At 39.9% G+C, this 14,121-nt stretch overlaps 1 protein-coding gene across 3 annotated transcripts in view; it reads left to right on the forward strand.

The window, feature by feature from the left end:
• LOC125448020 (adenylate cyclase type 2-like) overlaps window positions 1-14,121 on the forward strand; it is a 591,455-nt gene that overhangs the window by 255,754 nt on the left and 321,580 nt on the right. For all 3 annotated transcript variants that reach the window (XM_059653944.1, XM_059653945.1, XM_059653950.1), the window contains one exon: window positions 8,949-9,110. In XM_059653944.1, the coding sequence (XP_059509927.1) occupies window positions 8,949-9,110 (162 nt within the window). The remainder of the gene's footprint in view (window positions 1-8,948; window positions 9,111-14,121) is intronic.

Raw genomic sequence — 14,121 nt, forward strand, 5'->3', positions numbered from 1 at the left:
GCGTGGCACAGGTTTTTGAAGAAAAGGCAACTAAGAAATAGTTAGTGATGTTTTAAAATATATTACATAGGGGATGCAGTGGCATTGGTGCTATTGTCACTGCGCTCGTCATCCGGAGACACAGGCTAATGCTCTGAGGGTGGATTTGAATCCCACTAAGGTAACATATTTGAATTCCATTAATGCATTTTGGAATAAAGATTTGGTCTAATGATGACTGTGAAATCATTATTGATTGCCATTAAAAGAAAAATCGAGCTCACCAAGGTCCTTTAGGGAAGGAAATCTGCCATCCCTACTTGCATATGACTTCAGATTTAAAGCAATGTTAATTGCTGTCTGAAGAGACCTGAGCAAGTAACTCAGTTAAACAATAATTAGGATTGAGCTATAGTTTCTGGTCCAGTCACCAGTGCCCAAATCCCATGAAAGAATGTCAAGAAAATTCAATTCGGCAGAGTTGGCTAAATTTAATAACCATACCAACGGCGAAGGGGAATATCAATTCTTATTTCAATGATTGTACAGACGTTTGCTTAAAAAATAAATAATCAGAAACAACATTGCTCTTGGAAGTCTAAGAGGAAGTATTTCCTAACCATTTGTAGTAGAAAAGTGACTTAACATTAACAAAGGCAAATCAACAGAGCAGGCAAGTTGAGTTCAGGAAGTAGTATCAATTGGCGATTTGGAGCAAATGGGAACATTATCCCTAAAACCATAGACTCAGGTAATTTGTCATATAAAAACAACATGGCAGGAAGAGACTGCATCAGCTACTCCAGCCAAATGTTATTGATGTGACTGGAAAAAACAAGCTGTGAAAATTGCTCGAGCAATTAGGGAAATACTAGATTTGTAAGAACAGCTACACCTAAGCTGTGCCACAAAAAGAAGCATGCATGAACTAAACCAAAACAGCACCTGAAGAGATTGTTAGGTGCTTGAAAGAGAGGATATCAATCGTGTGGAGGCGATTTTTTTTCTTGTGAAGATTGAAAAAAACAGTTGGGACCAACAGGAGTGTTGGCCAAAGAATTGTCTCATCCAAAACAGAGAAAATGTTTGAGTAACTTCACAGGACTGACAGCCTCTATGGACAGAGAAACAGAGTTTGTTCAAGACTGGTATGACTCTTCATCAGAATTGAAAGGAATCCTGTAAGAATGAAGCCCGAGCTCCCAGTTGCTTGCCAGTTCAATAAGTCACCTTACTCTAATGCAAACATTTTTGTCCTGGGCCTGCTGTAATATTTTTTTGAAGCAGAATGCAAGTTTTAGAACAACACCTCATTTTCCTCATAGACACACAGACACACACTCTTCCCCTTGTTTGTAGAATTAGTCCTTGCCTTATGTGAAATGAAGTAAAACAACAAACTGCAAATGCTGGAGATCTGAAACAAAAATATACTGGACTCAGATTGTCACCATAGTCTTACCTGACCAGACCATAGGCTACTCTTTCATTAGAAAGAGATGATGGTAGTTTAACCCAAGGGTCACCATGCCTTAGGCGAGGGGAGAGATTGAGAAGGTGAGTCCTTTATGGTAACTAAATTGACTCACTGAGCCCAGTATCCCATCACCAAGTTACCCTTTATTTACACATGGAAAGTCCTTGACACTGATCTAGCCATCTCAGTGTCAGGATGTCTGACATTGCTATTTTTATTTATCAGCAGGGCTCTCTGATTGGACCAGATTAACAGCCGCACTCAGGGAGCCCCTATTCTATAATGTCCACCTGGCTGACCTAATTACAATCATTATAACTCTCCCTCTCTGAATCCAAGGACATAGGCCAGTTCTTTTTCTTGTAGCTCCTCCTGGGTGTTTTAGCATTGGGTCAGGTTACTCCAACTCTTCTTCAGATATGGCCAGTGTGCAATGCACAGAAGCTCGCCTCTGTGCCCGGCATGTATCAGAAGAATTTCATTGACTTCAGGCAGCAAAAGGTGTCGAGGCAGCAGCATCTGTTTTGTCCATCACAGACTCTGAGGTCTCTTCAGTGGGTTCCGGCAGCCTTAGTGACTGTTGAAGGGTCAATAACAAGAAGGCATAATTTTAAAGTGAAAGGCAGGACATTTAGTGAGGATTGGAGGAAAAGCTTTTTCACCCAGCAGGTGGTCAGATCTGGAATGAACTGACTGGGAGAATAGTTGAAGCGTTAACTTCACAACATTTTAAAAAGAAAATTTGGTTCAGCACTTAAGTGTCATAATACACAATGGTTAGTGTAGGAAAGCGGGACTGGTGTAGATAGTGGTATATTTTTGGTGGTTTAGATTTGAAGGGCCGAAGGGCCTCTGCTGAGCTGTATGATTTTATGAAAAAACAGAGAGAAAAATACAATGTGTACCATTCCAGTCAGATGTGAAAATCTGTTAAACATTACAAAACACACAACCTACCAGACCTCCAACCAGGAGAGACACTTTGGATTGGCATCGAAGCTCATTACAGACAAGCGTTGGAACTGACGCACATCTACAGCCTTAACTCATTGAAACAGAAAGTGCTATGAAGCAATAGAACAGTCATGCAGTTTCAAATGGATAAAACAGCCATCAGCACAGGCACACAAACCAGAGATCTGAAGCCACAATAAGAAGTTTCTTAAATCAAGTTAATGTTTTCTTTACCTCCGATTCTGTAAATATTCTCTAGCAGTACAATGAGGCATCAGAGCCCTGGCAGGCATATCTGACAACAGGGCATATAGGTAATTGCTGCATTTGGCAGCCAATGAGTGAAGCAGTTTCACTGGAAGGTTAGTACAGCACAGCCAGAGTGATTTGCATTGGAGAGGAGAAGTTTAGTTGCTAAGCTTTGCAGCTAATACTGCTACATGCTTATTAGTTGTTGAAAGTTGTGTGGCTTGAGAGGGAAGATGTTGAATATTTGGGTCTGGAAGAGTGGCCCTTGAGACTGGCTACAATGGATATTGTCCACTTAGGAATTCGGTCCTACAGCAAGGAACAGAATCTAAGGGTAAAAGAGATTCAAACACTATGGACTCAGATAATAGCAATAGGATGGCCACCTGCCAAAGCAATGTTGGGATGAGAAAATAACAACAAGCTTCAGAGAAAACTGCTGGTAGTATCCAGCATGACAAAAAACCTGTTCCTTTTAGACAGAGAATGAGCTACCTCCAGATGTTAGAATGTGGTATTGCTGAAGAATCTGCCTCTTTTGAGAATCTGTCACAGGTCTTTATGCTAAGACAGTTGATGAGTTGACCCCCATTGACATTGATGCTCCAGAAATGGCAGCAGTCTGTGGATGACCTGTCTAAGTGAACGAAAGACGAATAGATTTTGCCTGCCTGCCTCCAGAATTGGCTACTGTTCAGATTGATGTTCCTGAGTGGAGGACACAGAACATAATTTCCAAACCCGCTAAGGCTTTCTTCTGTAGTTCATTAGGCGATTCCCTTCCTTGTGACTACACTCCGGTCTCTCTGCCCAGGATGGTGCAGTGTCAGATTGCCCTGCCAGCATCAAACCTCTCTTTGTCAGCATTATAGAACCATTAGAAATGAGACATTACCTCTGATGTGGGCCCTTTCTTTCACATTGTAGGGCCTCTTTCTCTGAAGGATCAAAGAGTAATGTCAGCTGCCGCACAAAGAACAAAAACAGCGTGTGATATTCTCAGAATTGATGCTGGGACCACTCTGGAGTGACCTTGTAAAGGTTGCCAGTTCCAGACAATTGAGCTGTGTTTATTCCTTTTACAGTTCACTCTGCTTACCTGTAAGAAAATTGATATGTGCGGTACTCAGTATTGCAAAATAGAGATGTTCTTTGAAGTGCTTATGACTCTACATCCAGATTTTCCAGACAACCACGTGGCTGCTGATTTCCACTGTGATCTCCATCCAGCCGTACATATTTAGGTACGGAGATCTTATCCTTCTGTACCTGGTGAAGAGAGCCTATTGGCAATTTTAAAGTAGCCAAGAAAAGAGCATCAAAGTCATCATCACTGAACCACAAAGCCACTGGTGGTCATCTATCAACTGAAAAGTAACTTTTGCTCTCAGGTGCTCACGCAATCTGCCTTTCTGATTTCTTGGCGTTCTCCAGTGGTAGGACTGCACTGGTGGCTGGAGGTCTTGATGGGCAGAGTAGCTGACTGGAGCAATCCTGATTGGATGGCTAGCTGAAGTGAATGACGTATTTAGTTGTATACCAATGCTGGCAGCCCTTTAAAGATGGCAGTTACACGTACCTCAGAATTAGCTGTTCAATGATTGGCCTCTGCACCATCAAGTGTTAAGTGGCAGGCCACTGTAAGATTTCAGTGATTTGTGGACTAAATCGCAATTGTCATTGCAACTGGGGTTCCATTGGGGTTCCACAGGGCTCTGTCCTTGGGCCTCTACTGTTTGTAATTTTTATTAATGACTTGGACGAGGGAATTGAAGGATGGGTCAGCAAGTTTGCAGACGACACAAAGGTCGGAGGTGTCGTTGACAGTGTAGAGGGCTGTTGTAGGCTGCAGCGGGACATTGACAGGATGCAGAGATGGGCTGAGAGGTGGCAGATGGAGTTCAACCTGGATAAATGCGAGGTGATGCATTTTGGAAGGTCGAATTTGAAAGCTGAGTACAGGATTAAGGATAGGATTCTTGGCAGCGTGGAGGAACAGAGGGATCTTGGTGTGCAGATACATAGATCCCTTAAAATGGCCACCCAAGTGGACAGGGTTGTTAAGAAAGCATATGGTGTTTTGGCTTTCATTAACAGGGGGATTGAGTTTAAGAGTCGTGAGATCTTGTTGCATCTCTATAAAACTTTGGTTAGACCGCACTTGGAATACTGCGTCCAGTTCTGGGCGCCCTATTATAGGAAAGATGTGGATGCTTTGGAGAGGGTTCAGAGGAGGTTTACCAGGATGCTGCCTGGACTGGAGGGCTTATCTTATGAAGAGAGGTTGACTGAGCTCGGTCTCTTTTCATTGGAGAAAAGGAGGAGGAGAGGGGACCTAATTGAGGTATACAAGATAATGAGAGGCATAGATAGAGTCGATAGCCAGAGACTATTTCCCAGGGCAGAAATGGCTAGCACGAGGGGTCATAGTTTTAAGCTGGTTGGTGGAAAGTATAGAGGGGATGTCAGAGGCAGGTTCTTTACGCAGAGAGTTGTGAGAGCATGGAATGCGTTGCCAGCAGCAGTTGTGGAAGCAAGGTCATTGGGGTCATTTAAGAGACTGCTGGACATGCATATGGTCACAGAAATTTGAGGGTGCATCCATGAGGATCAATGGTCGGCACAACATTGTGGGCTGAAGGGCCTGTTCTGTGCTGTACTGTTCTATGTTCTATGTTCTATGTTCTAACTTTTTTCCATCCCCATATTCCCTTCTTTTTTGACTCACGTAAGTTACTGTATGGATCACTGATTATAATGGTTTGTTGCCTAACATATTTCTGAATTTCTATATCGCATTACTTTGACAGCATTTGACCACCTTAATAAGAGCTGTTAGTTTTAGCACAAATGTGTGTTGGAAACATGTACACCGTTTGTGTGAACAAAAGAGATTAGTCATAAGTATTGTTGTTCTTATCTGTGTACATGCCTGACTTGATTGTTAGCCAATTTAATACGTTTCTCTTTTCCCGGTCTACGGCAACTGGCTCCCAATCCTTACGTGAAGGAGTCCAGTCTAAGCCCCAACAGTTGGTGTGACTTTCATGTTCACAATTATTTCAGTTTTTAAAGAGAGACTAATTTGACTCCTATTCTAAATTTTACAACAAACATCCTTCAATGTTTTCATGATCAGTAGCTGCATTAATTAATTAAAGAAAATCACATTATGTGTTGGTTCTAATGTGTACTTGAAGGTAACAGCGTTACCTGGATACAAGGATAGTACAGTCTGATAATACAATTAAAACAAACTTAATAATAAAAAGAAGGAAACAATGTAAAAACATAATTTAATAAAAGATAAAGATTAATAGAGAGGCAGCAGAAAGCTAATGGTTAAGATTTTTTTTCTTAAGTCTGTACTTGCGTCCTTTCTATCTCCCTCTTGCAACCAGAAACAATTGCTTGTTGCTCATTATTTTTCGATCTGTATATGTCACATTCTCCTTATGCACTGTAATGGAAACTCTGTGCTGGTGTAACATTACTCCTTGGAAGAAATTAGATAAAAACCTACCTTCCTAAATATACAGGACTTAATTTTGATCACTCAGGACACACCAGCCTATATTGTTAAAATTGTCACTAAGGGTGAAATCATTCAGGCGTCTCTGCAATGTGGGCTCTGACAAAATATGTGGCAGAATCTGACGTCAAGTCCAAAAGATCTCTGCCAATGTTAATATCATTTTGCCCCAATTTTTTATGCTTTTCATAAGCAAAGTGGAAAGATGCACACTGGGCGAGTTATCAATTGACAGGGATTAATGCTCAACAAATGCCTTACTGGTGGACCATCCCCCCTCATTAACATTCAGACTCCTGTCTTTAAAACTCATTAAACGTGCTCAATGTCAGGAAAACTCGACATGGAAACCATGGGGTTAATGAGGGAAAGCAGTATATATACAGTCAAGAGCACCCTAATTTCACTTGGTATGGCCACCCATATATCATCATGTGGCATCAGGTGTGAAAGGCTGGCAAATGTACGCACGTGTAGGTGCGTTTGTTGAGAACTTGTGGAAATGTAGCCTGACGGTTCAAACTACTAGGAAGTTTGAGAGCTCACTGATGCATTCAGGTTGGGCTAGAAGTCACTGGCAGAGAAACACATATTGTCACCTTCCATCATGCTGAAGTGCTCAATGGGGAAGTTAATGGCTGCAAACACCCTCTGAATGGCCTGGGTAAGTGAACCAACTTGTGAGAAGAGGGACATGTGATATCAGTCATGGGGCTTTTAAAAGGAAAGAACGTTGTTCACGGTTATATACAATGTACAACGCCCAGGATGCCTACATCCTGGACATCCTTCAGCATTGACCCCTTATGTGTTTTACCTCCCTAGCACAGCCACTGCTGGACAAGTCATTGACAGCTACACCTTGATGCAAAGATAAAACTGAAAAGAAACCGCTAAGCAAGGAGGGACAATGGTATCAGTGTGTACCAGTGACATGTATAGCATTGGTCTTTCATGTCAAGATGGTTCAGTAGGCTGTCTGAGCAGACTTCCATCTATTGAGTCTCATCTGCCATCACAAAATGATGTAGAATAGTGTAACAATATGTTTATGACATATGCAGACTGACAACCTTTTGTAAGTTAAAACATATCCGTAAGTGAAGAGCAATGTTCAAGCCATTGTCAGCTTGCCACAAAAGTTCCCACAGTAAGTTTCTTCTTTTGCCTCTCACTATGTCTTATTGTACTCCTTGGTTTTAAAGCTGAAGTGGAGGGACCCACTGCTTGGCAATGGAGGTCATTGACTCTGGAGGTTTGGTTAAGGGATCGTGGGGGCACTCGTGACATGGTGGGCTGGGCATGCTGAGGGTCTTCTTACCTGAACATTCAGGTTCCAGAGGAGGGCAGGCATGGTGGAGGTGGAAGCCCTGGTCACCTTTGCAGTGTTCTGAGCGAAAACCGTCAAGGTGTATTTCCACCTTAGCTGATGCATCCTGACACTGCGCTAGCCCTGGGATCAAAGTTCCCTTTCCCCCTGTTGCCATGTGAGTACACCCACCTGAGGACTAGTGGCTGGGACAATGGAGTGCAGGTACAAACACCTGTCCACAGAGGTAGATAGACAATCCCATTATTTGTACTACTGTGTCCCAGAAACCTGTCTGCTGCCACTGCTGCTGCAGCCACCCTGCAATGTGCATTTAGATGAATTCCCCAAGTGCTGACACCATAGGGTTAACCAGCCCGCATTCGCCAAACGCTAGGCCCAGTGAGCTACATTTGATGTGAATTTGTGTTTGGGCTATATTAGCTAAGTAGTCCTGAGTGTACTGAGAATTACATTGACCACCAATTTAAGATCGTCAGTTAGGCTGTTAGCATGGTGCTTAGTGGAAGACCTATATATGAATACACAGGATCCTGTTTCCAGAAGGAACATATGCACACACTGCGTCTGTTTCAACTGAACAAAATAGGTAATAGCTATTTCCTGGTTCATCTCTCAGGGCAATTCCTTGACCGATCAGAGTCAACTGTTGTGGTTCAACTTTAAACAACGCTTTGCAGTTGTGGCCACTTATTATTCAACTGGTTAATTCTCCAAAGTCATACCTCTGTCAATTAGAGTCTATTAGCCAACCACTAAGCATATTCTTCTCATACAGTATAAAGATGATTTTCATCCTTATGTTTGTATTCTTGTAAATTATCCTGATGAGTGCAAGATGAAATGTTTCAACAAAATACATTTCTACATTGAAATTTCTCATTTTGTTATTAGTTGAAAAAGGTAAATATTACTGAATCTTTGAAACCCTAGAAAAAAATTGAATAAGTTCTTAGAAATAGTAGGAACTGCAGATGCTGTAGAATCTGAGATAACAAGGTGTAGAGCTGGATGAACACAGCAGGCCAAGCAGCATCAGCGGAGCAGGAAGGCTGACATTTCGGGCCTAGACCCTTTTAGAAGGGTCTAGGCCCGAAACGTCAGCCTTTCTGCTCCGCTGATGCTGCTTGGCCTGCTGTGTTCATCCAGCTGTACACTTTGTTAGCTCTGAAAAAGTTCTTAGTTTTGTCACTATGTGCATGTTTCCTGATGACATAAAAGTGCAGATTTCATGCCAAGCATTGAAGTGGTCTCAGATCTTTGCACCTATTGAGCTGCAGAGGTTAGAGTGCTGGGCATCTCCAATCACATTTTCAAAGCAAATAACTACTTTTGTGAGTGATGTATTTAAGCCCTGAGGTAGGAATGACGAATGTTTGGTTCCTGTTTTTTTTACCAATACAAAAGAAGTGTTATTTTCTTTCCAGGTATCCTTCTTCTTATTCATTATCTTTGTGGTTTACACCATGCTACCCTTTCGTATGCGAGATGCTGTTGTTGCCAGTATGCTGACATCATCCTCCCATACTATAGTGCTCAGCGTCTGTCTATCAACCACATCTGTCATAAAGGACAACTTGGTTTGGCAGGTGAGCATTAAGAGATATTAGATATGAAACCTAAATGCATGCCCATTTTTAAAAATGCAAACAAAAATGGATCATGATAAACACCATGTGAAGATACTAATTGTGTTGTTTAAATTTGTTCTGTTTTCTGTTGCCAACTGTACCTGCTTTGAAACGCTATTTTGCCCAGTGTATGCTTTAAACAGACACACAATTCTTGTCAAATTTATTTTTAAAAAATATGACACTAGTGTTCTTGTCAGCTGGAATGTATCTATTACAAACATAAGGCAATCAAGATTTTTAAGTTTCTGATGAAAAGCACCAGACACTTTATATGCAGTTAACAGGTGATTGTTGCTGGTTGTCAGTAAAATGTTTTTTTTCAACTTCAAGATTGGTTTCAAAGAAAGAATGATGAGCAATAATAATACATTTTAAACAAATTTGTTAGATTTCGCTTGAGATATTGGTTCAGATATATCGAAACCTGTAATGGGACTGGAGCCAACTCTAACTTAATGAGGCTTACCAACCTAGCCTTAATTACATTTCATAATAATTCACAGGGCACAATGTCAAAATGATGCCAATACATGGTTAAAAAAAGTTTGGCAGTTTGTGGCAGATCTAATGTCAAAATGTTATTCTATTAATCACCTTTTCAACACTGTAAGTGCTTTTTTACTTGTATCTGAGATTATCTTGCTGTGATACATATTATTTCAATGTGTGAAACAGTCAAATGGTATTTTTTTTTTCTGTAATTCTTATTAAACATCTGAGCCTCTGGCATAAACCTCTTCTGGTGATACAGATAAATTAATTATGGCTGTCTCTAAGCAGTTTACATATGAATAACTTGGTTCATTTGAGCCACAAATTTAATAAAATAAGAACATTGTCACCAATCCCTGGAAGTGCCAAATAGACAATTGAAATTGATTTATTCGGTTAACATATATTAAATGTCTTCTTTCTGTCTGAGTTGCAGGTTGTAAAATGCTTTTTATCATTTTAAAAGTTACACAGATAACTAACTTAAAACCCGTGATACAGATACTTCTGTGCGAGTGATGACTTTTTTAGAGATATTTAAGATTTGTAGTAAAGCACTGCTGATGACAGTTTAGCTTTTCCTCTTATTGACTTGCAAATAATGATTTAACATCAAATTTTTTTCAAACGCCTTACAAGGTTACTGTATATTTTATCCACCTATTAACTTGGATGCTTCATAACCTTATAGTGCCTTAAAAGGCAATTTTTGTCTAATTGAAATGAGATCAGCTGTTATCACTGATTAGAACGTGGAAGAGATTACCAGATTAACGAGATAAAAATGATAATACCTTCCGTGCATCCTGAGATTTAACTACCTAAATTGTCAAGGTAGGTAGAATTACCTTGATTTTAACATTCCCATCCTTAGTTTCAAATTCTTTTGTACTCTCAACCCTCAACTCTAGCACACTGTGGGCTCTTGATGTTAAGCAGTTCACCCCTACTAGCTGATACGTTGTCAACCACATTATTAGGGTTTTGTTCATGTAATTATTATGTTTAAGGACTTTGTACATAAATAAAGAAAGGACAGCTGGGACTTCAAGACTGAACATGTAAATAAACTCTCTCCTCAAAGAAGAGGTATGTATCTTAGATTCTATTTCACTTTCCAGCTTGAAATCTATTAATAGATTCTATTTCACTTTCCAGCTTGAAATCTATTAATAGCAGTAGCAGAGAATGATTGTGTAAAGGTAGAGGTTGGAAAATAAGATTCTTTCGGATAGAAGATTTGTAGTTGGAGTAACTTTGGAAAGAATGGCAAAAACCAAGTGTAGAGTATTGGGATATGATCTCCCATTGATGTTCTGTGACAGTGACACTTGTAACCAGCTTAAGTGAACATCTAAACACAGATTACATCTTTATCAAGAAATAAAAAACTCATACCATGGCCTTGATAATGTTTCTTCTTGCTTAAGGAAGAATTTAGTATAAAAGTGATTTTAGAACTAAAGGCACAACAATGGAGATGGAGGAAAGTTTGAAAATACTGTTAAAATTTGTAGACAAAACTTCAAAGAGAAATGGTCTATTAGGTGCATATGACACATGATCAGACTGATAAATTTAGAAAACTGGATGGTTGTTGTATCAAAGAGTAAATAATGGAATTTAATGGACTGCATGCAAGATTGCAAAAGTTCTGTTTGAAGATTCCTAATTAAGTGTTTTTTCGACTGAGGTGGATTTTCAGAAAGAAACCTGCTGTTGGAACGGTGTCAGGGCCTTAAAAAAACTTGAAAAACACTCATTTCAGCAGCTTTCATTGCATAAATGTGACATTTCGCAGTAACAACCAAAAAGGAGAATTGAACGGTAGCAGCATTGAAGAACCATCAAGTTTTGGGGGTGCAAGCATCAATATGGAAAAAGAAGCATAAGTAAAACCAATGTGGATAGAAAAATCTTTGGTAGCTGTAATAGATGGCAGGAGTTGGGAACTGTAACAGAAGAATCAACCCAGGAATCCCTGGGGAATGGTCAACAGTCATTTCAGATACAACTCAGAATATCATTATGTAATGTATTGGCCTAATGGAATAACCATGTTTTCAAAATGATACAAGATAGAAAAGTTCAGAAGAGGATGGCAATACAAATCAGGCAGGAATTGTAGTGCTCACAGGACAATTCAGCTCAATAATGAATATTCTAGATACAGATTCATTTAATTCGGCTTTGCTACACAACTGAACACCAACAGTGTGTGGAGTGGCTTCGTTAAAATATTACGTAGGATCTGAAGATAATACAGAGTAAAGTGAAGGAATTTGAGGTTTGAAGGTGTACGTAACATTTACAAGATGCACTGCATTAACTCATCAAGGCTCCTTTGACAACAGCTTTCAAGCCTGTGATCTCTGTCACTGAAGCCAAGAGAAGTAAATGATTGAAAACACCACCACCTTAAGTTCTCCTACAAATCACTCGTGATCCTGACTTGAAAATACATTGCTGTTTCTTCACTATTGCTGGGTGAAAATCCTGGAACTTCCTTCTGAACAACACTGTGGGTGTCCCTTCAATGCACAAACTGCAGTGGCTCAAGTTGACATCTCAGTACCACCTTCTCAGGTGCAATTAGGAATGGGCGATAAACATTTTGAGTACTGGAAAGCCCTGCATGCAGGGACTACTTTTACAACATGACAACTGAACCTTAAAGTTGCTTTCCTTGAGGTTAATTGACACTGATTATGCATTTATTGAATTTGAACAAGTCATAGAAGGTGGTGAGGAGGTAGCATGCATTTTGTATTCTGGACAGTTGTGATTTTGGCAGATAAAGAGCTGAATGATTATGGACAAGATGATGTTGAATACAGGGTAAGACTATTTGTCCCAGAGGAAAACTACCAAATGTTGGCATTACAGTAACGTGTGTCAGAATAGACTAATGAATGGAGGGATGCTGTCAATGAAGGGAAAGAAGGAAAAGCCACCAGAAGCCATTTGCAGACAAAAGCAAATATTAGCTAAATGTGCAAGTTGAGCACAAGAAAGTAAGATCTATGGATTGGCAAAGTGATGCACAATATTAGAGTCTATTCTCCTGTAGTAGGAAACATTGAAAATAGGAGCAGGAGTTGGCCATTCAGCCCTTTGAGCTTGCTCTACCACTCATTATGATCATTTCTGATCATCCAATTCAATGGCCTTTCCGATTTTCCCCCATATACTTTTGATTCCTTTGGCCCCAGATGCTGGATCCAAAACCTTATTGAAATTATAGAATGTTTTGGCTTATACTGCTTTCTGTGGAAGTGAATTCCACAGAATAACCACTCTTTGGGTGAAGAATTTTCACCTCATCTCAATCCTCAATGATTCACTATTGGTTCTGAATTCCCCCTCTATTGGGAACATCCATCATGCATTACCCTCTCTGATTCTGTTAGAATTTTAAAGGTTCCTATGCTATCCATCTTCATTCTTCTGCACTTATGCAAATAATCCTAACTAATTCAATCTCCCCTCATATGTCAGACCTGCCATCCCAGGAATCAATTTGGTAAACCTTAACTACCTCTATAATCAGAACTTACATCCTTAGATGAGGAGAACAAAATTACACGTTGTAAACCAGGTGTTGTCTCACCAAAGCCCCATCTGTCTATAAAGCCTGGGATCTATGAGAGAAACTAAAATTAAACTAAATATGTTTATGAATTCAATGATGCATCAGGAATATGGTATTTCTCAGTGTGATCTATCCTGGTGAAAGCAGATTTTACTCAATTAAAAGTAGACTGGCAATGTTAATTGGTATGACAAGGAGTAACCAGCTGATATCTCAGTATAGGAGTTTAATATTGATGCTCAGACTTCACGTGCCTTTAGCTATGAAAGATTAGATATCGAGCAGTACAAGTCGGGGTAACCGTGGATCCACAATCTTGCCTAGAACATGTCAGTTACATCCTAATAAATAGGACCAGGTTCTCTGTGAAAGTGGATCTTGCACGCAGCATTGTACCAGACCAGTTAAATTTGAAACATCAGTCACTGGTGATGTGCTTAGACCAGACCCACTGCTAGTTATGGCCTAATGGAACAGTGTGTCATCTTCGGTTCTGAGACCAAATCAAATCTGTTTGAAAAGAAATTCAGAGGAAGGTACACAAGTTTTCTGGTGGTTCAGAAGATATGAAGTTAGTTATTTTTAATAATGCTTTGCAGGCCATGTTTTTAAATGGATATTCAGAATGGGAGGGTTTATCAAATTCTTGGTGGTTCTGCAAAGCTAAGAAAATAAAAAGGGAAATAAAAGCAACTTAACTTGTGAAATACTGATGCATTAAATGCAATAGAAATGCAGATGTACTTATTGAATATTTTGAAGGAAATACAAAGGGAAATCTGAGAAAAACTGCCTGTAGGGTAACTGGACAGTTTGTAGATAACTGTTCTTTTTAGGACAATGTTTATTCAAAAAAGAGTGGTGGAAAGAAAAGGTTGAGAA

The sequence above is a fragment of the Stegostoma tigrinum genome, chromosome 2 (assembly GCF_030684315.1).
Source record: "Stegostoma tigrinum isolate sSteTig4 chromosome 2, sSteTig4.hap1, whole genome shotgun sequence".
NCBI lineage: Eukaryota > Metazoa > Chordata > Chondrichthyes > Orectolobiformes > Stegostomatidae > Stegostoma > Stegostoma tigrinum.